Source organism: Pleurodeles waltl, chromosome 10 (assembly GCF_031143425.1).
Source record: "Pleurodeles waltl isolate 20211129_DDA chromosome 10, aPleWal1.hap1.20221129, whole genome shotgun sequence".
In the NCBI taxonomy this organism is placed as follows: Eukaryota; Metazoa; Chordata; class Amphibia; order Caudata; family Salamandridae; genus Pleurodeles; species Pleurodeles waltl.
In genome coordinates, this window is record NC_090449.1 from 310207206 (window position 1) to 310233115 (window position 25910).

At 46.2% G+C, this 25910-nt stretch overlaps 1 protein-coding gene across 1 annotated transcript in view; it reads right to left on the reverse strand.

Annotated features, from left to right (window-relative positions):
* Positions 1-504: 504 nt before the first annotated feature.
* The window catches only part of METTL26 (methyltransferase like 26), a 63370-nt gene continuing 37964 nt past the window's right edge, over positions 505-25910 (reverse strand). Inside the window, exons 5-6 of the mRNA XM_069210488.1 lie at positions 24173-24251; positions 505-1637 (exon numbers count right to left, since the gene is read on the reverse strand). Coding sequence (XP_069066589.1) covers positions 1590-1637; positions 24173-24251 — 127 coding nt within the window. The 3' untranslated portion in view covers positions 505-1589. The remainder of the gene's footprint in view (positions 1638-24172; positions 24252-25910) is intronic.

The following is a 25910-nucleotide window of genomic DNA, read 5'->3' on the forward strand; positions in this document are numbered from 1 at the left end:
TATGGTGAGTCTTAGGGAAAAGACAAACAAAAACAGGACCTGGTAGGTGGATGGGCTTTTCATTCAGGCGAGGCGATTCGGTCTATGTGGCACGGCCTGCCTCATTGTGTAATGGATGGAAGCGATGGAGGGATGAGGGGGTAATGTCCTTGGCTCTGAGACAGTAGGGCCCGGATACAGTGGTGCAAAGACAAAACTTAACTGGGAAAATTAATTTACCTAATTTTTCCAGCCTGTGTAATGGGGAATGGAACAAATGTATAAGCTCTACAGAAAATATAGCGCAAGTTGATTAACACTGTCAACCAACACACCCCATGTGTCAATCTACGCCCCAAAACTTCCCAACCATAATTTCTCAAAAGGCACCCAGGTACCAATGCAAATCATAATGCTTTATGTCCTTAACAGGGATAAGAAGAGCTAGGCAAATCATCATATACGTTGTGTTCACGAAGTGGAAAAACACTTTTCTAAATTCAAATGTGAAAGATGGGACCATAGTTGAGGGAAAAATAAATTTCCTTTTAATTACAAAAGTTGTAAAAATACAGCAAAATTATCACTTGCTCTCTCTCACAATAGGTTTTAAACAGACTAGTATCTATATTCTAATATATCTTTGTTATTCTGATATATATAAAGATGGTATGTTAATTGTGTTTACTTAATGTGTTTCCTCGATTCTTAAGTGATGCAAATATGTTGGCCACAATTCTGAATTACAAGAAACAAAATGGTGCCCATAGATTAACCAAATTCGCTCATAATTTATGTTCTGAAATTGGACCCGAGGAGGAAGAGATGTCCTGGTAAACTAGTACCAAGTAGCAACACGAAAGTGCCACAACCATAATAATATGAAAGCCCAGGCCAGCTATCGACTGTCATTCTGCTCCCAGAAAAGCCCTAAACCATTTTTGGCCACTAGAGAACGCTGCAGCTCCACAGACTCTGTACTATGAAATACAGGCCTATCCAGGTCAGAAATTGAACGATCATAGACAAAAGGATCATTGTAAATTGTGTCTTGTGTTTAGGAAATAACTAGCTTGTTACATAGCAATTGCTTGTTCATGGCATAGTAAACTTTGAATTTTTTTACTATAACGTTATCATACTCAATGGTGCTCATTTTCTTGTTCGGATGGAGAGGTTCTTTGTGTGAAGTACAAACAGGACTGTTGGGAAACCGCTGGCTCTATGAACATGGTCAACTTTCCTGGTCAACTTTCTGTATGGCAAAATCTTCTATTGCAAGACACAAAAGCAAGTAGGTGTGGAGGTTATTGTAGTCACTGCATAGGGTTTCCACAACTGGTTAAACTTGACTTCCAATTGTGCAGTGCGGTATCAGGGGACAAGCATGGAATTAAATGTGCCCCGCCATTGTGCCGCGTAGCATCATTGGGCAAGGAGAGAAACCAGGTATTTTTTTATATAATCTGCGTCAATGATTAAATATTCTCGTGTGACCAAAGGAGACAGTCGTGCAGGGAGAAAATTGTCCACCTTCTGTTGCTTGCTGACGAACAGTAAAAATGAGGCAGACCCGCAGGCCGGGAATCAACATCTGCTTTTCGCACCGGTTATAGCTTGCGGAAGATCAGACTTTTGTTATTAGCGGGCATGTCCACCTGAGGGGAAAGTCGGAAAAAGACTTGCGTTAGCAGCTTTTACAATTTTAGGAATACCAACTGATTGGCATATTGATGACATCACAGAACGCAATATCACGCGGCCTCTGTTAGCGATGACTACATGGTAAGTCACAGATCTAAAATAATAACAAGCATTGGCAAAGCGAAAAGATTTAGTGTTGGCAGCCACATTTTTGGATTTACCAATATGTGTAGATAGCTTTGTAAAACTTTATAAGGGAACTACTTTATGTGTGTAAGAAGACACAACAAAATTGTTAATGATACACTGACACCCCCATACAAAAAGAGAACTGCCTGAAAGCTTCAAAACACATTTTCATACACACACAAACAAAACATGACATACCTATAAACATGAGGACCTGCCATTGACCGTAATGAAGTGTGTATTTACAAATCTAACTCCACGCTCGCTTTAATAGTAGGGAAGGTTATAAAGCGGACCCAGGCAAATATAACTGCACTTTTAGTTTTTTGATGCACTTGCTCTAAACTACCTAAACACACAACGGGGACCGCTTCTCCCATTGCACCGATTCTCACAAGCATAATATTTGTCTGGAAGGGACAGTGTTCACCCACGCTATGAGGACCCGAACCGGTCATCACAGCGTGGGGGACAGACAGACACACACACGATATATATTGACAGAAAAGAAAAAAAGGCTAAAATGATGTTATAGCTAGGTGAAACAAGTTAAAATCCAATATTATAAATAAAAAAAACACTGAAATTCACCAGTTCTACTTCAATGAGCTAATTCAAACATGTGCCCACACCATGCCCTGCATTGTCATCAATGATGTTATTTGAGATGTTATCAGTGATGTTATCACTAATGTAATTAAACATGTCATGCTAGCTGCAAACTATGAAGCAATAAGCAGAGCATGGCGAGGATACAATTTTTAATTAGCTCAGAAAACCAATGCTGATGGGTTTCAGTGTTTTGTTAAGTTTTAAATGTTACTTTTTAACTGATATTTCCACCTAGTTATAACATCTCTTTTACTTTTGTTTTTTTCAGAGAATTTGTACTTTTTTTAAAACGTAAAGTAAGATACTTTTACTATACTGAACTATAACATCACTTTCACCTTTCTCTATTTTAACCCCTTCGCTGTCAGACCTTTTCCCCCCTCCTGTGTCGAGCCTTTTTTTGGCTATTTGGGGCAGTTCGCACTTAGGCCCTCATAACATTTTGTTCACATAAGCTACCCACGCCAAATTTGCGTCCTTTTTTTCCAACATCCTAGGGATTCTAGAGGTACCCAGACTTTGTGGGTTCCCCAGAAGGAGGCCAAGAAATTAGCCAAAATACAGTGAAAATTGCGTTAAAAAAAAGGGGCTGCAGAAGGCTTGTGGTTTTTTCCCTGAAAATGGCATCAACAAAGGGTTTGCGGTGGTAAAATCACTAGCTTTCCAGCTTTCAGGAACAGGCAGACTTGAATCAGAAAACCCCATTTTTCAACACACTTTTGCCATTTTACTGGGACATGCCCCATTTTTACGATTTTTTGTGCTTTCAGCCTCCTTCCAGTCAGTGACAGAAATGGGCATGAAACCAATGCTGGATCCCAGAAACCGAAACATTTCTGAAAAGTAGACAAAATTCTCAATTCAGCAAGGGGTAATTTGTGTAGATCCTACAGGGGTTTCCTACAGAAAATAACAACTGAAAAAAAAATATATAGAAATTGAGGTGAAAAAATCTTCTATTTTTCTCTATGTTTTACTCTGTAACTTTTTCCTGCAATGTCAGATTTTTTAAAGCAATATACCGTTACGTCTGCTGGACTCTTCTGGGTGCGGGGATATATAGGGCTTGTAGGTTCATCAAGCACTCTAGGTACCCAGAGCCAATAAATGACCTGCACCCTGCCTTGGGTTTTCATTCTATACCGGGTATACAGCAATTCATTTGCTGAAATATAAAGAGTACAAAATAGCTATCAAGAAAACCTTTGTATTTCCAAAATGGGCACAAGATAAGGTGTTGAGGAGCAGTGGTTATTTGCACATCTCTGAAGTCTAGGGGGCCCATACTAGCATGTGAATTACAGGGCATTTCTCAAATGGACGTCTTTTTTACACCCTCTCTTATATTTGGAAGGAAAAAATTTAGAGAAAGACAAGGGGCAATAACACTTGTTTTGCTATTCTATATTCCCCCAAGTCTCCTGATAAAAATGATACCTCACTTGTGCAGGTAGGCCTAGCGCCCGCGACAGGAAATGCCCCAAAACACAACGTGGACACATCCCATTTTTTCACAGAAAACAGAGGTGTTTTTTGCAAAGTGCCTACCTGTAGATTTTGGCCTCTAGCTCAGCCGGCACCTGGGGAAACCTACCAAACCTGTGCATTTTTGAAAACTAGAGACCTAGGGGAATCCAAGATGGGGTGACTTGTGGGGCTCTGACCAGTTTCTGTTACCCAGAATCCTTTGCAAACCTCAAAATTTGGCTAAAAAAAACACATTTTCCTCACATTTCGGAGACAAAGTTCTGGAATCTGAGAGGAGCCACAAATTTCCTTCCACCCAGCGTTCCCCCAAGTCTCCCGATAAAAATTGTACCTCACTTGTGTGGGTAGGCCTAGCGCCCACGAAAGGAAATGGCCCAAAACACAACGTGGACACATCCCATTTTTTTTTTTTTTTACAGAAAACAGAGGTGTTTTTTGCAAAGTGCCTACCTGTAGATTTTGGCCCCTAGCTCAGCCGGCACCTAGGGAAACCTACCAAACCAGCACATTTTTGAAAACTAGAGACCTAGGGGAATCCAAGATGGGGTGACTTGTGGGGCTCTGACCAGGTTCTGTTACCCAGAATCCTTTGCAAACCTCAAAATTTGGCAAAAAAAAAAAAATAGAAATAACACATTTTCCTCACATTTCGGTGACAGAAAGTTCTGGAATCCGAGAAGAGCCACAAATTTCCTTCCACCCAGCGTTCCCCCAAGTCTCCCGATAAAAATGGTACCTCACTTGTGTGGGTAAGCCTAGCGCCCACGAAAGGAAATGGCCCAAAACACAACATGGACACATCACATTTTTTCACAGAAAACAGTGCCTACCTGTGGATTTTGGCCTCTAGCTCAGCCGGCACCTGGGGAAACCTAGCAAACCAGCACATTTCTGAAAACTAGACACCTAGGGGAATCCAAGATGGGGTGACTTGTGGGGCTCTGACCAGGTTCTGTTACCCAGAATCCTTTGCAAACCTCAAAATTCGGCTAAAAAAAAAAACACATTTTCCTCACATTTCGGTGACAGAAAGTTCTGGAATCTGAGAGGAGCCACAAATTTCCTTCCACCCAGCGTTCCCTCAAGTCTCCCGCTAAAAATGGTACCTCACTTGTATGGGTAGGCCTAGCGCCCACGAAAGGAAATGGCCCAACACACAACGTGGACACATCTCAATTTGTTTTTTACAGAAAACAGAGGTGTTTTTTGCAAAGTGCCTACCTGTAGATTTTGGCCCCTAGCTCAGCCGGCACCTAGGGAAACCTACCAAACCTGTGCATTTTTTAAACCTAGAGACCTAGGGGAATCCAAGATGGGGTGACTTATGGGGCTCTGAATAGGTTCTGTAAACCAGAATCCTTTGCAAACCTCAAAATTTGGCCAAAAAAACACTTTTTCCTCTCATCTCGGTGACAGAAAGTTCTGGAATCTGAGAGGAGCCACAAATGTCCTTCCACCCAGCGTTCCCCCAAGTCTCCCGATAAAAATGGTGCCTCACTTGTGTGGGTGGGCCTAGCGCCCACGAAAGGAAATGGCCCAAAACACAACGTGGACACATCACATTTTTTCACAGAAAACAGAGGTGTTTTTAGCAAAGTGCCTACCTGTGGATTTTGGCCTCTAGCTCAGCGAGCCCCGGGGCGGGGCAGAAATGGCCTAAAATAAATTTGCTCCCCCCCCCCCCCCGCCGGGAACTAACCTTGCCTACGGGGTCGCTCCCCTTGCGTGACGGCGCAAACAAAAAAAAAGATCCCCAGGGCCTAGTGGTTTCTGCCCCCTTTGGGGACAGATTCACCTAAAATCGGCCGATTTGCCCCCAGGGGGAGCGACCCTTGCCTAAGGGGTCGCTCCCCATCTCTAAAAAAACAAACAAACATAAAAAAAAAAAAAAACACACCAAAAAAAATTGGCCCTGGCGCCTAGAGGTTTCTGCCCCCCCGGGGGAAGATCGGCCTAATAACAATAGGCCGATCTGGCCCCAGGGGGAGCGGAGAAGGCCTTAAAAAAAGATGCCCCCCCCCTCATGCCACTTTCCATTTTGAAAAAGACATCCCTGGTGTCTAGTGGGCATTTTGACAGCCGGATTGCTTTCAATCCGGCTGCAAAAACGCAGAGAGAGACTTCAAAGGGAAGAAAATACATTTCCTTCCCTTTGAAGCCTCTCTGCCTCCTCCACGTGATCAGAAGAGAAATGCAAAGCATTTCTCTTCCGATCATAGCGCGAAGGAGGAGGCATTGTGACAATCAGCGCGCGGATGTCACAGGGGGGGTGGGGGGGGGGGACCCCACAGAGGGAGCGCTAGCGCTCCCTATGGGCTGTGTGCCTAGGACGTAATGGTTACATTCTGGGCACAGCAGCACTGTGCCGCAGGACGTAACCATTACGTCCGCGGCACAGAAGGGGTTAATTAATTTCTAGGGTTTTTTTCGTTTGTTTTTTAACGTAAATTAAAATCTTCTCACCATATCCAATCCCCAGCTGGCGGTCAACTGCTTTGGCTTTGGCTGTGCCACGTTGTTGAGTTGGGCACAGAGCCTGGCACCAAGCAAGGCCTTTCACTCTGCAAGCCTTCCGCTGTGCATTTCTTGGGCGCAGGGCCTGATCTGAGGGCAGTCCATGCCTTTAACACCCTACTGGCGACCAACCTCCCACCGAGCACAGTCAATGGGACAGAAGAACGAGTTACTTACCTTCGGTAACGACTTTTCTGGTGGATACATTAGCTACCTGTGGATTCCTCACCTAATGAATACTCCCATGGCGCCAGCATTCGACGGAAATCTTCTTCCTAATCTCTGCACGTCGACGAGGACGTCACTCTAGCCCACGCGACGCCGTCTGACGTCATACAGGCAATAAGAGGTCCTCGACGACGTGCCGACGTCAGTACCAACATTTTTTACGTGCATGAGAACAACCACCCAATGCAATGAAAGAGCAAGGCAACATCCCATAACCTTGTAAAATACACAATATTGCAATGAATAGCTGTAAATTTAATATAACTAACAAATATATGCAAATCATGTATGTACACAAAGATATATACATATATATATATATATATATATATACAGATAATATACACACGTATCCATATATACAACGTCTATTGCAACCTTGAAGACCAAGAGGAGCGCACTCAAGGATTACTTGGTAAGACCAGAAAGGCAACGGGGAGGCGGGTGGGACCGTGAGGAATCCACAGGTAGCTAATGTATCCACCAGAAAAGTTGTTACCGAAGGTAACTATCTCGTTCTTCTGATGGATACAACTACCTGTGGATTCCTCACCTAATGAATAGAGTCCCAAAGCAGTACCACGCCCGGTGGCGGGTGCCTAAATGGTCAAACCAAGAAATCCTGCAGCACTGACCGTGCAAAATGGCCGTCCCTTCTGACCTCAGAGTCCAAACAGTAATTTTTCGCAAAAGTGTGAAGGGACGACCAAGTTGCGGCCTTGCAGATGTCAACCACAGGAACACCCCTGGCCAAGGCCGAAGTGGCCGACTTAGCTCTGGTGGAATGAGCTCTAATGCCCTCAGGAGGGTCCTTCTTTGCCAAAGAGTAACAGATTTTAATGCAAAGAACCACCCACCTGGAGAGTGTTCTCTTGTGGACTGCCTTTCCTCTCCTCTTGCCCACGTACCCGATGAACAGCTGATCCTCCAGCCTGAAATCTTTTGTTCTATCAATAAAGAAGCTCAACGCCCTCTTTGGGTTCAGACGGTGCAGTCTTTCTTCATTTTTAGAAGGATGAGGCGGAGGATAGAACATGGACAAAGTAATTGTCTGAGCCAAATGGAAGGGTGAAACAACCTTCGGGAGGAAAGCAGCCTTGGTCCTCAACACCACCTTATCCCCATAAAAAGTTGTATAAGGGGGCTTTACCGATAAGGCCTGCAACTCACTCACTCTCCTTGCAGATGTTATCGCTACCAGGAAAACTGTTTTTATAACCAAATACCTTAAGGGGCAAGAATGCATAGGCTCAAAAGGGGACCCCATAAGGAAAGTCAGGACCAAGGACAAATCCCATTGCGGCATAACAAATGGTTTTGGAGGATATTTATTTAGAAGACCTTTCAAGAATCTGATAACAATAGGGGATTTAAATAACGATGGTTGGTCTGGAAGACAAATGAAGGCTGACAAGGCCGACAAATAACCCTTAATGGTAGCCACTGCACAACCTTTCTGCGCTAGAGAGAGAGCAAAAGACAAAACGTCCGATAGATGAGCATGTAAGGGATCAATCTGCCTCTCTCCACACCACGCAACAAATTTAGACCACCTATTAGCGTAGATAGATTTAGTGGAGTGTCGCCTGGCCGCTAATATAACATCCACTACATCAGGCGGGAGAGAGAAGGAACTCAGGTTGCCCCGTTCAATCTCCAGGCATGTAGGTGCAGACTCTGGAGGTTGGGGTGTAAAACCTGCCCCTGCGACTGCGAGAGGAGGTCTGCCCTGAAAGGGAGACGGAGCGGAGGGCACATTGAGAGTTGGAGAAGGTCGGAGTACCACACCCTCCTTGGCCAATCCGGAGATATTAAGATGACTAGCGCCCGGTCTTGGCGAATCTTCCTCAATACTCGAGGAATCAAGGGTATGGGAGGAAACGCGTAAAGCAACTGGCCGCACCAGGTTATTTGAAACGCGTCCCCTAACGCTCCCTGCATCGGATACTGGAGGCTGCAGAATAACGGACAATGCGCGTTCTCCCGAGTGGCAAACAGATCTATCCGAGGAAACCCCCACATCTGGAAGATTAAACGGACTTGATCTGGATGGAGACGCCACTCGTGGTCGGCCGAGAATTGGCGACAGACTGTCCGCACGTACATTCAAGACCCCGGCCAGATGATTTGCTACCAAGCAAATCTGATGGTCCTTTGCCCAAGACCATAGTCGAAAAGATTCTCTGCAGAGAAGGTACGACCCTACTCCTCCCTGTTTGTTTATGTACCACATCGTGGTAGTATTGTCCGTCAGGACCTGTACCGACTGACCACGAAGGGAAGGGAGGAAGGCCTTGAGAGCCAGACGTACAGCCCGTAACTCTAACAGATTGATATGAAACATCTGCTCCTCTGGAGACCAAAGGCCTTTGATCTCCAGATCCCCCAGATGAGCTCCCCACCCTAGAGTGGAAGCATCCGTTATGACCGTGGCCACTGGTGGCGACTGCGCGAACGGCTTTCCTTGTGAAAGATTGTTGCTCGCAATCCACCACTTCAAGTCCACAGCAGCATCTCTGGAGATCTTGACAGCACCTTCTAGATCTCCTTTGTGTTGAGACCACTGCCTTCGGAGGCACCACTGAAGCGCCCTCATGTGCCAGCGAGCATGCGTGACCAACAGAATGCAGGAGGCAAACAGACCGAGCAGACGAAGGACCTTGAGGACTGGAACTACCGCTCCATTTCGAAACATTGGAACCAATTCCTGAATATCTTGAATCCGCTGAGGCGGAGGAAAGGCTCGACTCAATGTTGTATCCAGTACTGCCCCTATGAACAGGAGGCGCTGAGAGGGCTCCAGGTGAGATTTGGGCTCGTTCACCGAAAAACCCAGGTCGAACAACAACTGAGTCGTTGACTGCAGATGATGCGACACAAGCTCCGGCGACTTGGCTTTGATCAACCAGTCGTCCAAGTAAGGGAATACTGCTATCCCCTTCCTTCTGAGCTCTGCCGCAACCATCGACATCACCTTCGTGAAGACTCGAGGTGCTGAAGTAAGACCAAACGGAAGGACCGCAAACTGATAGTGCTGCAATCCCACCATAAACCGGAGATACTTCCTGTGTGACTTGAGTATCGGGATATGAAAGTAAGCATCCTGCAAGTCGACAGACACCATCCAATCTTTCTTGTTCAACGCCCAAAGCACCTGAGCTAGGGTCAGCATCTTGAACTTTTCCTGTTTGAGGAACCAATTCAAGATCCTCAGGTCCAGGATTGGTCTCAACCGACCATCCTTCTTGGGAATCAGGAAATACCTTGAGTAACAACCTCGACCCCTTTCCTGCTCTGGGACCAACTCTACCGCGCCCTTTGAAAGGAGGACTTGTACCTCCTGTTCTAGCAACAGGAGGTGTTCTTCTGAACAATAAGATGGGCGGGGCGGGATGAAGAGCGGGAACTCCCGAAAGGGAAGGGTGTAGCCTTTTCCCACAATACTGAGAACCCAAGTGTCCGTTGTAATAGTCTTCCACTTGCGGAGAAAATGCTGTAATCTTCCCCCTACAGGAGAGGAGTGAGTGGGAAATGGTGGAAGCCTAAGGCTGCTTTCCCTGCTGCACCCCTCCAGAGGACGAGGAAGAGGCAGAGTGCTGCTGAGAGGCTCCTCTGGTGCGGGCCCTCCCTCTAAAAGATCTATAGGGATGGGAAGAGGCAGGTTGCTGGAATCTCCCCCGAAAGGAAGAGGAGGAAGAGCCACGCCCAAATCCCCGAAACCTCCTGAAAATCCTGGAAGAGGCAGAGGAAGAAGGAGCTTGGAGTCCTAGCGATTTGGCTGTGGCCCTGCTCTCCTTAAAACGTTCCAAGGCCGAATCTGCCTTGGCGCCAAACAGCTTGTCCCCATCAAAAGGGAGATCCAATAGGGTTGACTGCACATCTGCAGAAAACCCCGAATTACGGAGCCAGGCCTGTCTCCTTGCCACCACAGTCGTGCCCATTGCTCTGGCCACCGAGTCGGTCGTATCCAGCCCAGCCTGAATAATCTGGGTCGCAGCAGCCTGGGCATCTGAAACAACATCCAAAAGACCCTGGGGAAGCTCCGTAAATGATGAGGAAATGTCCTCCATAAGAGCATGAACATATCTCCCCAGGATACAAGTTGCGTTGGTGGCCTTCAACGCCAGACTGCAGGACGAAAAGATTTTCTTGGACTGCGCATCCAGTTTCTACGAGTCTCTGTCCCCAGGCACCGTCGGGAAAGAACCAGGCGCTGATTTGGATGAACAGGAGGCCTGCACCACCAAGCTCTAGGTAGGGTGCCTAGAAAGAAAGCCAGGGTCAGTTGGTGCAGCTCGATACCTCCTGGCTACGGCTCTATGAAGCGCTGGGGAAGATACTGGTCTCTTCCACACTTCTAGCACCGGATCCAGCAAAGCGTCATTAAAGGGCAATAGAGGCTCTGCCGCAGCTGAGGCCGGATGAAGCACCTCTATCAGAAGGTTCTGTTTTGTCTCTGCCACCGGCAAAGGCAGGTCCAGAAAACTAGCTGCCTTCCGTACCACTGCGTGAAAGGAAGCAGCCTCCTCCGTGTATTCCCCTGGAGACGAAAGATCCCACTCAGGGGAAGTGTCCAGCCCACTGGCTGTATCTAGACCATGCAGTCCATCAACCGAGTCCTCTAGTTCTCCTTCTTCCAGGACTCGTTGGTACTCCTGCTCCTCTAATAAACGGAGAGCACGTCTCCTCGAATGAAGCCTCTGCTCGATACGCGGAGTCGACAATGCCTCCGACGAAGATCGGCGCCGATCTTCAGAAGCCACCGACGCCGCGTCCGGCGCCACAGGTAACTTCGGCGCCGATGAAAGAGCACTCGGAGCGGATGGACCCACCGGAGTCACAGGACGAAATCCCGACGTCGACGGGATGGAAATCTCCGGGGCCAATCCCTCCGAAGCCACCGGAGCGGCCACCGGCGGCGACACCGGCGCCGAGCCCACGTTCCCAAAAGGGAGAAAGGGCATAAAGGGTGCCGGCCGTAGAGGCGCAGGATCACCCAACGAAAAGGCCAAAGGGCCAGCCGGAGCACCCCCTGGAGTCATCTGTTGGAAGATGGTATACATCGCATTTAGGAATGCGGTACTATCGGCTCCAGGGGTGGGAAAAGCCGGATACTGGGGTGCCTGTATCGAAGGCGACCCCGACGCCGGCCTCGACGTCTGCGACGCCGGGGACAACACCAGAGGCTGCACCACTTCAATCACCGACGCCTGTCCAGGTGAAGTCGGTGACGCCGGAGAGGGCAACGGCGTCGATGGATGCGGCGTGACCGTGGGACTGACCTCCCAAGTCCTCCGGCGCCGATCCGAAGACCTGGAACGAGTCTCCTTGCTCGAATGGCGCCGTAATTCTCTACGGCGCCGGGAGTCTCGATGACGCCGATGCCTTGGCGAAGAAGACTTCTTATGATGTTTTTCTTTCTTCGACTTCGCCATAAACAACTTCGCTTCACGTTCCTTGAGGGCCTTTGGATTCATGTGCTGACATGAATCGCAAGTCGAGACGTCGTGGTCGGAGCTTAAACACCAAAGACAGTCGGAGTGAGGATCCGTAACTGACATCTTGCCCCCACACTCACGACAAGGCTTAAAACCCGACTTTCTCTGCGACATTATTACTGCAGCGAAGGACTACGCAGCGAAAAATACACTGTAACCACGAAAGTAACAGTTGCTCCCTCGAAGATAACCGTTTCGAATGCACGGAAAAAAGGGAACTGACGTCGGCACGTCGTCGAGGACCTCTTATTGCCTGTATGACGTCAGACGGCGTCGCGTGGGCTAGAGTGACGTCCTCGTCGACGTGCAGAGACTAGGAAGAAGATTTCCGTCGAATGCTGGCGCCATGGGAGTATTCATTAGGTGAGGAATCCACAGGTAGTTGTATCCATCAGAAACCCAGTGTCCTGTAATAGTGGTTTCAACATTTCTTTAGATGCTGTAGCCCGCCAATCAGAGAGCTCCCTCCCGTGAAACAAGCAAATGACCAACAGGAGAAAGAGCATGCTTGGCTGATCACAACGCTTTATTTTTAAAATTTATATAAATGTGGGACGTCCAAAGAACTCCCAAAGGACCAACTGAAAATATTACTTTATTTTTTGAATCACCCATGATTGCATGCTAACAACACTGCAGGAAACAAAGATGGAGAGAGGAGTAGAGATCACTTTGGTGATTGTATTCTGTCCCACTCTAGTTGTAACTCATTAGACTAGTTCTCAATCAAACAAACAAAGCTCACAATAATAGGGTTACAGATCAGGATCCTTCTGAGGGAAGCCAGACCAGCATACTAAGGTTGGTGGGCTTCCTAAAGATCCCTGCTTAAAAAGAGGATTTGTTGGGAGGAGTGTGTTAACACGCTGTCAGAGCAGGCTTTGTTCCTGACCACCCAAGAGCAAAGGCTTCCACCCTATGGGTCAGAAACTCATCCACTGGTGGCAGACTGACGGAAACCAGTCAGTCAGCCCATCAGCAGTTGGTAGGTTTTCAGGGGGCAACTCTAAGGTGCCCTCTGGGTGCATGAATTAATAAACCCATCATTGGAATCAGTGAGGGTTTATTAATATGAGATGTTTGATAACAAACATCCCTATTTTCAGTGAAGCCATCATGTAGCTTGGGAACTCGTATTTACCAGTGTCCAGCACATATTTAAAATGGCATTCCTGTTCACTTACCCAGTCTAAGAATCAACAAAGACAAAGCAGGGGCATATCTGCTCTCGCAGATGTGTCCACATATGCAATATAATTCACCCTGCCTTGGGACTGTAAGGCGTGCTGTAGGGGTGACTTACAAATTCTACATGCAGTGTTTAGGGTACATGGCAACAGAGTGTGTGCCATGTCGTGTTTTCACTTTTTGGACCACCTTGTCACTCAGTCTGCAGTGGCAGTCTGTATGAGATTGGTGCTGGGTACCTTAGAGTGGCACAATTGAAGCTGCAGGTTTTAGGGACCCTTTTTGGTACCTGTGCCCTATGTACCAGAGGTACCACTTACCTTTTTTGTATGCTCCGTAGTAGGAGCATACAAAAAGGTGATAAGGGCCTGGTCACTTGGGGGAATCATGTGATTAGCGGTCTTTTTTGGGGGGGGAAGGAACCCGGACACTGGGTACCTGGTTAGCAAGAACCCAGTGCACTTCAGTCAAAGTTGCACCAAAACCAGGCAAAAAAGTAGATAGAGGGGCTTCTGCAACCAGAACTCAGTTTCCTATAGGCAGCAAAAGCAATAGGTACATTGCAGTTCAATGGGTCCTTCAAGGGGGAAAGCATGTTGAAAAGAAAATCAGCAGCCAGGAGGTGGCTCCCAACATAGCACAGCCTCTCAGCAATAGAATTCCCTCAGATAATCAACACAAACAGAATGCCAAGAATGGCAGTATCCCATATTATTGCCCTTTGATGAGAGGGCAAGTGGGAAAGGCTAACCAAACAAGGGGTGGAGCGTACTGACAAGCAAGTGTCACTTTGACCCCACCCCTTCCCCACAAAACATCTTTGGGGTAAAACAGGAAAATTCTTCCAGGAGTAGGGTCTAATCAACTCAAACAAATGGATATTGAATATAATAAAACACGGCTGCAGCACAGAACTCATTAAAAGCCCTACTCTGCTACCACCAAAGTGGAACTCATAAAAATGTCAGGTGGTGATAGAGTTCATCAAAAAACCAGCCACAGAAATAATCCCACAAAAGGTTGCTGGAAAATACACTCAATCATCACACTTCCTAGTGCCAAAGCAAGATCAGATGTTAAGCCAATCCTGGACTTCAGATAACTAAACAAGTACATATAATAGCAATGCTGCAAGAAGCCATTCAACTGCCAAGGAAAGGTGAACACATGACCACAAAAGATCTAAAAGATGCCTACCTACACTTCCCAATAAATAAGAGTCACCAGCAGTAACTCAGATTCTTCACGGACAAAGTGAACTACTAGGTCCAGTTGCCCCTCTTCCATATAAAATCTGCAAAGAGGTGTTCTCAAAATGCCTAGCAGCAGTAGCCGAACACCTCAAAAGACAAGGCATACAAGGATGACTGCTAGTAAAGGCAAACTTAAGGTGCAAATGTCTACAAGATATACAAATGATGATCTAAACACTGCACAAACTGGGGTTCTTAATAAACAAGGAAAAGTCATCCCCACACTCAGAACAAGAAAAGGTGTCCTGGGAAGCGACACTGAACAGAAGGACAGCAACAGACTACTCACAATCTAAGACAGAAACAGCACCAACAGGTTAAACTTGCTGCTACCTGAAGGATTAGTCTCAGACAGTGAGGAAAGTAATGAAATTAATGAGTAGGATGGCATCATGCATGTAGCTCGTATTGGAAGCCAAACTACACATTCTGCCAATCCAGGAGTGACTGATCATGAGATGGTCACAAGATACAGAGGTGAAAGAATCTACTTGTTGCCACAGGAAGGATTCAGAGGGAGATAAACTGGTGGAACAGCAACACGTTAGCATGCGTACATTCTTAAAGCTACCACCTCCTAAAGTGACCATCACTACAGACACATTCCACACAGAACGAGGAGTGCACATGGACCTACTTAAAGAGCAGAGGCGGTCAAACACATTAACCTGTTGAAACTCAAGACAGTGTTCCTAGCGCTGAAGGCCTTCCAGGCACAGGTAAAAGGAAAGACAGTGCTGATCCAGACAGATAACAGGGCTACAATCTTCTACCTCAACAAACAGGGCCAACAAGATCTTTCCAAATGTTGCAACTAGCATAGGACTTATGTAAATGGACAATTCAAAAACACAACCCTGGTAGTGTGCGACCCTCTGCTGGGTATTAAACGTCGAAACTGACAGACTAAGCAGGCAAGAAAAGGCATCCCATGAATAGGAAAAAAGCAGGAAACACTGGCAAACATTTTCAAGAGGTAGGGCATCCCAAACAGACCTGTTCGCAAGCTCAAAAAATGCTAAATGCCAAGACTTTGTATCCAGGAATCCACACCACCGGCACACAGGGACTGCCCTGTTGATAGACTGATTGGGGACAGTTGCATATGCCTTTCTAATGATTTGCCTGTTACCAAGGGCACTAGGTAAGTGCAGGCACTCCTATATGACCCCATTCTCACTGCCCCACAGCGGGCCAGCAGACCTGGTTTTCAGACGTATTTGAGATCTCACAGGAGGAGAGGATACTCCTAACCCCAACACAGGACCTCCTAAAAAAACAGAGAGTAATGATAAGTCACCCAGAACTATCTAATCTCAGTCTAGCAGTGTAGCTCCAGAGAACATAGAATTCAGCCACCAACAGTTTCCATCGAGAACAATGGAAATCCTCACAGAAGCAGGAAGACCCCAAGTACATGCAAATGCTAAACCTCAAAGAGGAGCAGGTATATAAATTGATGCAAGAAGCAGAATGTATTAGAAGGAAGGACAGAGGGCAACACAGTACTAACGTATCTTACCTATCTCCTGGATAGCAGCCTAACATAAGCATCACTCAAGATTCACCTAGCCACCACTGTCGCCTACAACAGGTCACTAACAGGGAACTGTTTCTTTACCTTTGCACAGCCAAACAGATTCCAGGAAGGATCAAAGAAAATAACTCCACCAAAGTATGTACCAATACCAATGTGGAACTTAAACACAGTACTCACTAAACTGAAGATAGAACCCTTTGATCCCATGCACAAAGCAGAACACAAGCTCCCAAACCTAAAAAAAAAAGGCCTTTCTAATACCCATCACCACTATATGTAAAGAGTCAATGACTTGCAAGTGTTCATCACCCAAGAACCCTACCTACAAATACATAAGGGCAAGTTAGTGACAAGAACTAACCTTCAGTTCCTCCCTAAGTTGGTGTCACAGTTCCACCTAAACCAACCCATACAACTGCTGGCCTTCTTACAGTACTCAAAAACACAAACTGAATGGGCGTTTCTAACTTTGGACATAAGAAGGACACTCATGTACTATTTCTAGCTGACAAACTCAAGTCTTCATCTCCTTTGCAAGAGTAAGCAAGGGTATGCCACTAACCAAGGAAATAATTACACGATTGAGTGATCAAACAATCCAAACATGTTAAGACAAAGCTGGAAAACTATTACCACGAAAGCCCAGGCTACCTTCCAAAACGAAAAAGGGAAAACGTGCCCATAAACCGCCTTTGTATTGCATCTTACTGGTCCTTCATACACGTCCTCACAAAAAATTACTGTGTGGACTAGGAAAGTGTCGCTTTTTGACATGCTCGCCCCCACTTTTTGCCTGGTACATGATCCAATCTTGACTCAAAGTGCACTGAGTTCCTGCTAACCAGGTCCCCAATACCAGATCTCTTTCCCTAAAAAGTGTGCAATTGTCCCCCAGTTGACAATACCTTTGTCCCCCTACAGGTTCCAAGTAAATGTGACCCCTGGTCCTCAGGGCATGGGTACCAAAGAGGGTACCCAAGGGTTGTATTGTTGAAATATGTTGCAATATATGTAGGTCATCCCTTAAGAAGGCCTTACAACCCTAAGGCAGGGTGCACTGTATTGCATGTGAGGACATATCTGCACAAGCAGATATGCCCCTGCTTTCTCTAGTCAATTCATAGACATAGTGAGTGAACAAAGAAGCCATTTTAAGTACATGTGCTGGACACTGGTCAATACGAGTTCCCCAGCTACATAATGGCTTCACATATTGGTATCAAACATGTGTTAATAAACCCTCACTGATGCCAGTAATGGATTTAGGGCATCTTAGAGGTGCCCCCTGAAAAACCTACCATTTATCCATGTGCTGGCTGACTAGTTCTAACTATTCTGCTACCAACAGACACGTTTCGGACTCCCATCGGGCAGACAGGAACAAAAGCCTGCTCTGGCAGAGGTGTTAGCACCCCCCCCCCCCCCCCCCAACAGAATGACCTGAAAATCTGCATACCATCCAAAGAAGCCCATTGCCCTTGGTGTGCAGAGCTGGCTTCACTCAAAGGTGAGATTCCGACCCCCCATGCCTCAGGGCCCATTTGGCATCAGGACAGGTGGGAAATTTAGTATTCAGAGAGGAGTGTCGACCCCTCGGGCAAGGCCCTCCTGGAGGAGAGCTGTCTGATGTAGACCCAACATTTTGAAATCTGACATTTGGTGTTGGCAGAGTTAGGAACTCTGGAACAGCGTTAGCCCACTTCCCACATGAATTGGTCTTATTGGGGGCGTAGTGGCCTCAGGGGTAAGTATCCCATTGGCTACTACCCTAAATACCCCAAAATTCAGTATTTAGGGGAGCTCCTGGCACCAGGAAATCTGATTCCTGCTGACCTACGAATAAGGACAATCAAGAGCCGCAAAACCAAAGCCTGCCGGCCTGACAGCCGTTCCTGCTGACTTGCGCCAAAGTCGACTTGTCCTGAAAGATGTTGTGCCAACAAAAGCCCGGGAGGACTGCCAGCCTTCAACAAAGACTCAGAAACTCCAGTGGCGCAGCAGAGCTGCTTCCCTGCATCACGCAGGCACCCCTAGAGAACTGCGAGGACTCTTGACCGCTGAAAACTCGCCACATGAAAGCACCACTGCACCTGTACCGTCTAGCTGGAGCTGAAGTGGGCCAATCGTGCCAAGTGGTCCCTTGGCCCTCCAGAGACAAAGACCACCTGGGACTTGTCCTCTTGTTTGTTCACTTTGACTAGGTGGGTGTACACCTCCAGTCTCTGCCTGCAGCTTCTTTCCAGCCAGACCGATCCCCATTGACTAACATTGGGCACCCAACGCAGTACTACACCACAGCACCGGGCAGCCTTAGTGCTGCCCAGTGTGACCTGTTGTGTGGCCCTGACCCTTGCCTAATAATTACCTTAAGTCCAAGGGATTGGTCCGTGAGTCACAGTACTATACCTGTATGCAATGCTTGTGTTTCCTCCATAGGATAACATTGCCACGTCTGAAAAATGCACTGTCGACTTTTGAAACCTAAAAGTATTTCTCTTACAAAACGTACTCAACCGATAGTATTGATTCTGGTGCCTAAATATATATAAAGATACTTGTTATTTTTGTAAATTGGTGTGTATCTCCTTATTGGGTTGTGTGTCATCTATTGACTGTGTGTATTTGCAGATGTTTAATACTCCTCTCTCATAAGCCTAAACTTGCGTGACCACACTACTCCTAAAAGAGCACCTTGGAATTGCTCAAGCAAGCCCCTGTCCACTGGTAAGGGAACCACTGGACTCTACACAGTGTAATTTGTTTTAGAATACCATATAAAGAGCCAGCTTCCCACACGTGGGCATTCAGATACACAGGAATCAGAGGTTGGATAAAGAGGACTAAAACACCTGTCAATCAATGCACAACATGTGCATCCAGAAAAGGATTAACGTTGCAAAAGAAATGGTTACTTATGAGTAGGAGTAGTTTTGCAGCTTGATTAGTTTTCTGGTTTCACAAGTGACCTACCAGCTTCCTGAAATGACAACGGGGAAAAGGCAAGACCACAATACAGCAGGAAGAGACAAAAGGGTCAAATATATCATAAGTCATATACAAGTCACCAAAGAGGAAGAAAGAATCTGAGGATGGCCACTACTCACAGTAACTTCCGGGGTGCCTGTCTGATGTCACAGAGGACAGACTTACAACCAAATGGTGGTCAACGATGACACTGTTTTTTTTTGGGGGTGGGGGCAGAGGATGAAGAAACTATTCCAGACCCAACCAATAAATGCCAGAATAACACACAACATGTGAATCCAGAAAATTCATCAAGTTGAAAACTATTCCAAGAGGCAGGTAGCCATTTTGTTTTCTCCCTGAGCATATAATTCTTAAATGCAGGAATAAATCTCAAATTAACTTTCTATGTTCTTCTAGGTCCTTTGACAACACCAGAATTTCATCAAGATACACTATGCTGAAAGGCAGCGAGGGAATAGCAGCATTTCAGAAGGACACAACTAACTATTCATACACTTTGATAGTCCTCCTGTGTCTGCTGCATCCATAATTTGACTTCTGAGGCAGGTGTGCACTGTGTATTAGGTCAAGGCATCTACCATGACCTACTAGTAGATGACAAAAGATGCTAGAACTGCTGCGTTTTCTTTTCTTGAGGACATTTGTTTTAAGTCTCTGTTTTAACAGCACATAGACGAACAGACCTTTTGATTAAAATATAAATACAGTGGCCTCTGCATCTGCCCCTTTCATTCATTGTTTTTTCTAACTTGTCTCTTTTAGACATTGCATTAGACCTTGGCATTACGTCTTAGCTCCTCCTCTCTGGGGAGTGTTTATCTTTTACTCACTGCTACTGGGTGTATACTTCACCACCACTCGAGTGCAGTGATCTGAAGGATGAACTACTTCATAACAGTCATCTCAGTCAGCTCCTACTGCACCCTCGTGTGTCTCACTAAGTTCCTTTTCTGTGACCCCCTCACATCCCTCCCTTCTTTTTCAGTGCTGTCATAGTTTCCTCCACTTGCCACCATTGTGTAGCTCCTTCCAGCTCCATCCTCTTTCGCCTGTGCACTCCTCAGTGCTCTTTTCACATGCCATCCTGTGTGCCCCATAGTCCCCTCGCCTGCTATTCCTTCCCAGCGACTTCTCATAAGTGCAGCTGGTACTTGGTACTATGTTCCGTTTCACAGAAATGAAAGATGGGCTATACTGAGGCTGACTTGCCTTGAAATCAGTACTCTTAGTTTTTATGTCAAAAGAATGTGGGGGGGGGGGGGGAGGGGTATGGGAGCCTGCATTATGGTGCTTTTCTTGCTAAGTCATAAAAACTAAAGAATGATTATAAAGAACAGTCCCTTGCCATCGAACCTTTAACTAGCATAGAAACAAAAAGAGAATTATATTGAAGGCAAGGAAGCCTTCAGTACGATCCGAGTTTCGCCTTTTGCTCAGCTTTAATTTGCTTACACTGCAAGAATGAGCAAATTAACCCCAGACCTAATGGCGCCTTGCCAGTGCTTGTTCTATATTAAGAACGAAGCGGCCAGAGGGGCCACGCTTTAAGCGTGTGACCCGGGCCCTGCAAAAACCTCTACAGGTCTACCTTGCTGGGTTCCATGGGAGTCTCTGTTCAGAGGCTTTTTTCAATATTTAATTAGGCTTCTTTTGTTCATCAGCAGAAACCAGGGTTTGCTTACAATTATAGTTGCCACTGCCTGCTTTTGCTGGCTCCCCTCAGTGTGTCTCAGTCTAATGTGCTAATACAACACGTTAGCTCATGAAACGCTGATCTATTGGTTTTACCAATGCATGCTTTACATGTTGTCCATGCCGGTTTTTAAAAACATTCTCCATTGTAGGAAGTTGGCTCTGTATGTACTATTTCAAAGTAAGAAATAGCATGCACAGAGTCCAAGGGTTCCCCTTAGAGGTCAGATAGTGCCAAAAAGAGATAATTCTAATGCTCTATTTTGTGGTAGAGCAGTAGGCTTATCAGAGGGTTGTGTTAAGCATTTGTTGTACACACACAGGCAATAATTGAGGAACACACACTCAAAGACAATTCCAGGCCAATAGGTTTTTATATAGAAAAATAAATTTTCTTAGTTTATTTTAAGAACCACAGGTTCAAGATTTACAAACAATACTTTAAATGAAAGGTATTTCACTTAGGAACTTTGAATTAGCAAAATAGCATATACAGTTTTCACACAAATGGCAATAAGCTGTTTTAAAACTGGACACTGGCAATTTTCAACAGTTCCTGGAGGAGGTAAGAGTTTGTCAATTTTGTAGGTAAGTAAACCACCTACGGGGTTCAAAGTTTGGTCCAAGGTAGCCCACCGTTGGGGGTTCAGGGCAACCCCAAAGTTACCACACCAGCATCTCAGGGCCGGTCAGGTGCAGAGGTCAAAGTGGTGCCCCAAAACACATAGGCTTCAATGGAGAAGGGGGTGCCCCGGTTCCAGTCTGCCGGCAGGTAAGTACCCGCGTCTTCAGAGGGCCGACCAGGGGGGTTTTGTAGGGCACCGAGGGGGACACAAGTCAGCACAAAAAGTACACCCTCAGCGGCACGGGGCGGCCGGGTGCAGTGTGCAAACAGGCGTCAGGTTTGCAATGGAGTTCAATGGGAGACCAAGGGGTCTCTTCAGCGATGCAGGCAGGCAAGGGGGGAGCTCCTCGGGGTAGCCACCACCTGGGCAAGGGAGAGGGCCACCTGGGGGTCGCTCCTGCACTGGAGTTCAGATCCTTCAGGTCCTGGGGGCTGCGGGTGCAGTGTCCTTACCAGGCGAAGCAGGCAGTCGCGGTCAGGGGGAGCCTCTGGATTCCCTCTGCAGGCGTCGCTGTGGGGGCTCAGGGGGGGTCAACTCTGGCTGCTCACGGGTTTGCAGTCGCCGGGGAGTCCTCCCTGTAGTGTTTGTTCTCCACAAGTCGAGCCGGGGGCGTCGGGTGCAGAGTGCAAAGTCTCACGCTTCCGGCGGGAAGCGTGTGTTCTTTCAAAGTTGCTTCTTTGTTGCAAAGATGCTTCTTTCTTGGAGCAGAGCCGCTGTCCTCGGGAGTTCTTGGTCCTTTTAAATGCAGGGTAGTCCTCTGAGGCTTCAGAGGTCGCTGGACCCTGTGGAACGCGTCGCTGGAGCAGTTCTTTTGAAGTGGGGAGACGGTAGAGCTGGGGCCAAAGCAGTTGGTGTCTCCATCTTCTCTGCAGGTTTTTCAGCTCAGCAGTCCTTCTTCATCTTAGGTTGCAGGAATCTATCTTGATGTGTTCTGGGAGCCCCTAAATACTCGATTTAGGGGTGTGTTTAGGTCTAGGGGGTTAGTAGCCAATGGCTACTAGCCCTGAGGGTGGCTACACCCTCTTTGTGCCTCCTCCCTGAGGGGAGGGGGGCACATACATAATCCTATTGGGGGAATCCTCCATCTGCAAGATGGAGGATTTCTAAAAGTCAGTCACCTCAGCTCAGGACACCTTAGGGGCTGTCCTGACTGGCCAGTGACTCCTCCTTGTTTTTCTCATTATCTCCTCTGGCCTTTCCGCCAAAAGTGGGGCTGTGGCCGGAGGGGGCGGGCAACTCCACTAGCTGGAGTGCCCTGGGGTGCTGTAACAAAGGGGGTGAGATTTGAGGCTCACCGCCAGGTGTTACAGTTCCTGCAGGGGAGGGGAGAAGCACCTCCACCCAGTACAGGCTTTGTTACTAGCCACAGAGTGACAAAGGCACTCTCCCCATGTGGCCAGCAACATGTCTGGTGTGTGGCAGGCTGCTAAAACTAGTCAGCCCACACTGGTAGTCGGGTATGGTTTCAGGGGGCATCTCTAAGATGCCCTCTGGGGTGTATTTTACAATAAAATGTACACTGGCATCAGTGTGCATTTATTGTGCTGAGAAGTTTGATACAAAATGTCCCAGTTTTCAGTGTAGCCATTATGGTGCTGTGGAGTTCGTGCCTGACAGACTCCCAGACCATATACTCATGGCTACCCTGCACTTACAATGTTTAAGGTTTTGCTTAGACACTGTAGGGGCATAGTGCTCATGCACTTATGCCCTCACCTATGGTATAGTGCACCCTGCCTTAGGGCTTTAAAGCCTGCTAGAGGGGTGACTTATCTATACCTATAGGCAGTGTGAGGTTGGCATGGCACCCTGAGGGGAGTGCCATGTCGACTTAGTAATTTTATCCCCACCAGCACACACAAGCTGGCAAGCAGTGCGTCTGTGCTGAGTGAGGGGTCCCAAGGGTGGCATAAGACATGCTGCAGCCCTTAGAGACCTTCCCTGGCATCAGGGCCCTTGGTACCAGGGGTACCAGTTACAAGGGACTTACCTGGATGCCAGGGTGTGCCAATTGTGGAAACAAAGGTACAGGTTAGGGAATGAACACTGGTGCTGGGGCCTGGTTAGCAGGCCTCAGCACACTTTCAAATCATAACTTGGCATCAGCAAAGGCAAAAAGTCAGGGGGTAACCATGCCAAGAAGGCATTTCCTTACATCGATGTCTTAAGATACTGGCATGCATCAAACATGTTTTATTTAATGATTTCTTATAGAGAAATAATATTTAAAACAGTCTTTAAAAAATGAAGAGTTTACCAACATTATCTGCAAGATTTGTCCATCTTTTTTCAAGTTGCAAATGTTTTTGGCCACATTTTATTTTGAAAGTAAATAAGCTAGACCCTTGCTTCCATTTTTTTGGATACAGGTGTGATCTTTACAAACAAAGTTTGATATCTGAGGGTTTCAGAGAGAGGATATGGATTTCCAAGATCGCCTGCTACCAACCCACCTTGGTAAGAAATGATTGTAAGTTGCCCCAAGCAACTATCCAAACTTTTCAGAACTTCTTGGAGACCTGAAAACCTTAGTCAAAATATTTTCCTAAGGAGTTTATAATTGACTAGTAGTACCTAAAACGCAGACAACTATCAGCAAACAGTTGAACTGTGATGGTGGAGAGGCAGAGCAGAAATTGAGTTACAAGTTAGTTAGGAAGAAACAAAAGATATAAAGCAGTCCCTCATAACACCATCTTTACAGGAGCAGCTGAGCCTGCAAATGAAACATACCATTTTTTCCAGGCGCATCCCGTTTAATTCAGCTTGCTGCTGCAGAACATTTGTGTCCCGTATACCCCATGCAGGATTGCTAGAAATAAATTAAACAGCATAAGTCAAAGCAGTAGAATAAAAATGGTCTTGGGAGCACTCAGGCATCAACATTTTCAAGCATTTCCTTTATTTTATGTTTGTGCTGAGGCAAGCGACGGGTCACCAACTTGCTTTGCCACCGATACTAAAACTCCACTTCAGTGACGAGGCCCAACAAGTCCCAAACACGTCTAGGATTACTTTTGCTCTCCTTCAATGTTTCATGGTCTAGTTGTTTGGGATGGACTGCTACATCTGATGCTGGACAACTTGTTTAAAGGGGCAAATGGCCTTAAAGTGATGGGATGGCATGCACACAGAAGGATTACCAGTGGCTCAGATAAACTCCAGCACTTCCTATCATCACTTTTTACTTTTCATCTGAGGCTGCAGCACCCAAGTGACAGGATATTTTTTCCTGACACTCTATACAAGGCTAGAATATCTCAACTGCACAGTGTACATGACAATCAAACTGGGGCAACTATATCCCTCAAAAAACCCACACACTCATTACCCACCAGACATACCTCTTAATCCATAGCAATTTTACCACCTGAACACATCATTTTCATTAAAAATGGTAATTACTCATGCACACAATTTGACCATTTCTGTTGTCTAATAGTTAAACCGTTATGCTCACTTCCAACATCCCACTATGCATTACCTCTCTTCAACCACTCTCTTCCTGGTACATTTCCCACATGCTTCAAATTGACTGTGGCCTTACCTTTCATCAAAACCCTAACACTAATTCCTCATTCCCCGTGAACTACTGACCAATATTTCAACTTCCTTTTTTTCAAAAATATTACAAAGATTGGTCTTCAATCACCTCATTATATTTAGACACAAAAAAATTTCCTCGACCCAGTAGTTCGGTTTTTCAACCTATCATTCCACTTAAGCAGCTCGGACTCATTTATCTTTGTTCATCATGACTAACTGCCACCCAAACCACCTACTTCGACATGGTTGCACAGCCTTCAACACCATCCTTACTCATTCATTTAATCACTTACCCAGCATTCCATCAGTGCACACCTGGATCAATTCATATAACTATAACCTCTCACTTGCAGTTGCCTAGGATCCCAAGATTTCTACACACCCACTCCTCTTCCTGTGTTCCATAAGGCTCGGAATTTGACTTTTTATGCTCCCTCTATAAACTAACGCGGTCTGTGATATAATTTCCTCCTTCGGCTTCTCATATCTCCTCTATGCTGACAATAACCAGATATTCTGCTTTTCAAACTCACATCTAATATTCAAGTACAAATCTCTTTCTTCCAGTCATTCATCAATGGATGAATCTATGGTAACTGATGCAAAATTCTTGCCATAATCTGTGCCGCAATTTCACCCTCATGCACTCAGCAGACGTCCGAGTGCAATACTTCAAATTTATTAGCACTATGGTCCCTTATCACCTTAAAATACTTGATTTTACATGATATGTATATTGTAAATAAGGCAGTGTTTGTATCTTAGGGAAAAACTATTCATTGATATCAGAGGGAGCTTTATAATTATGATGAATGAGTATTTATATTGCAGTGAGTTACACAACCATGAATATGTATTAGAACCACAAAACGTGTATCCAAACAATGGAAGGTAGCTACTTAGAAAATGGAGTGAGCTTACGTCA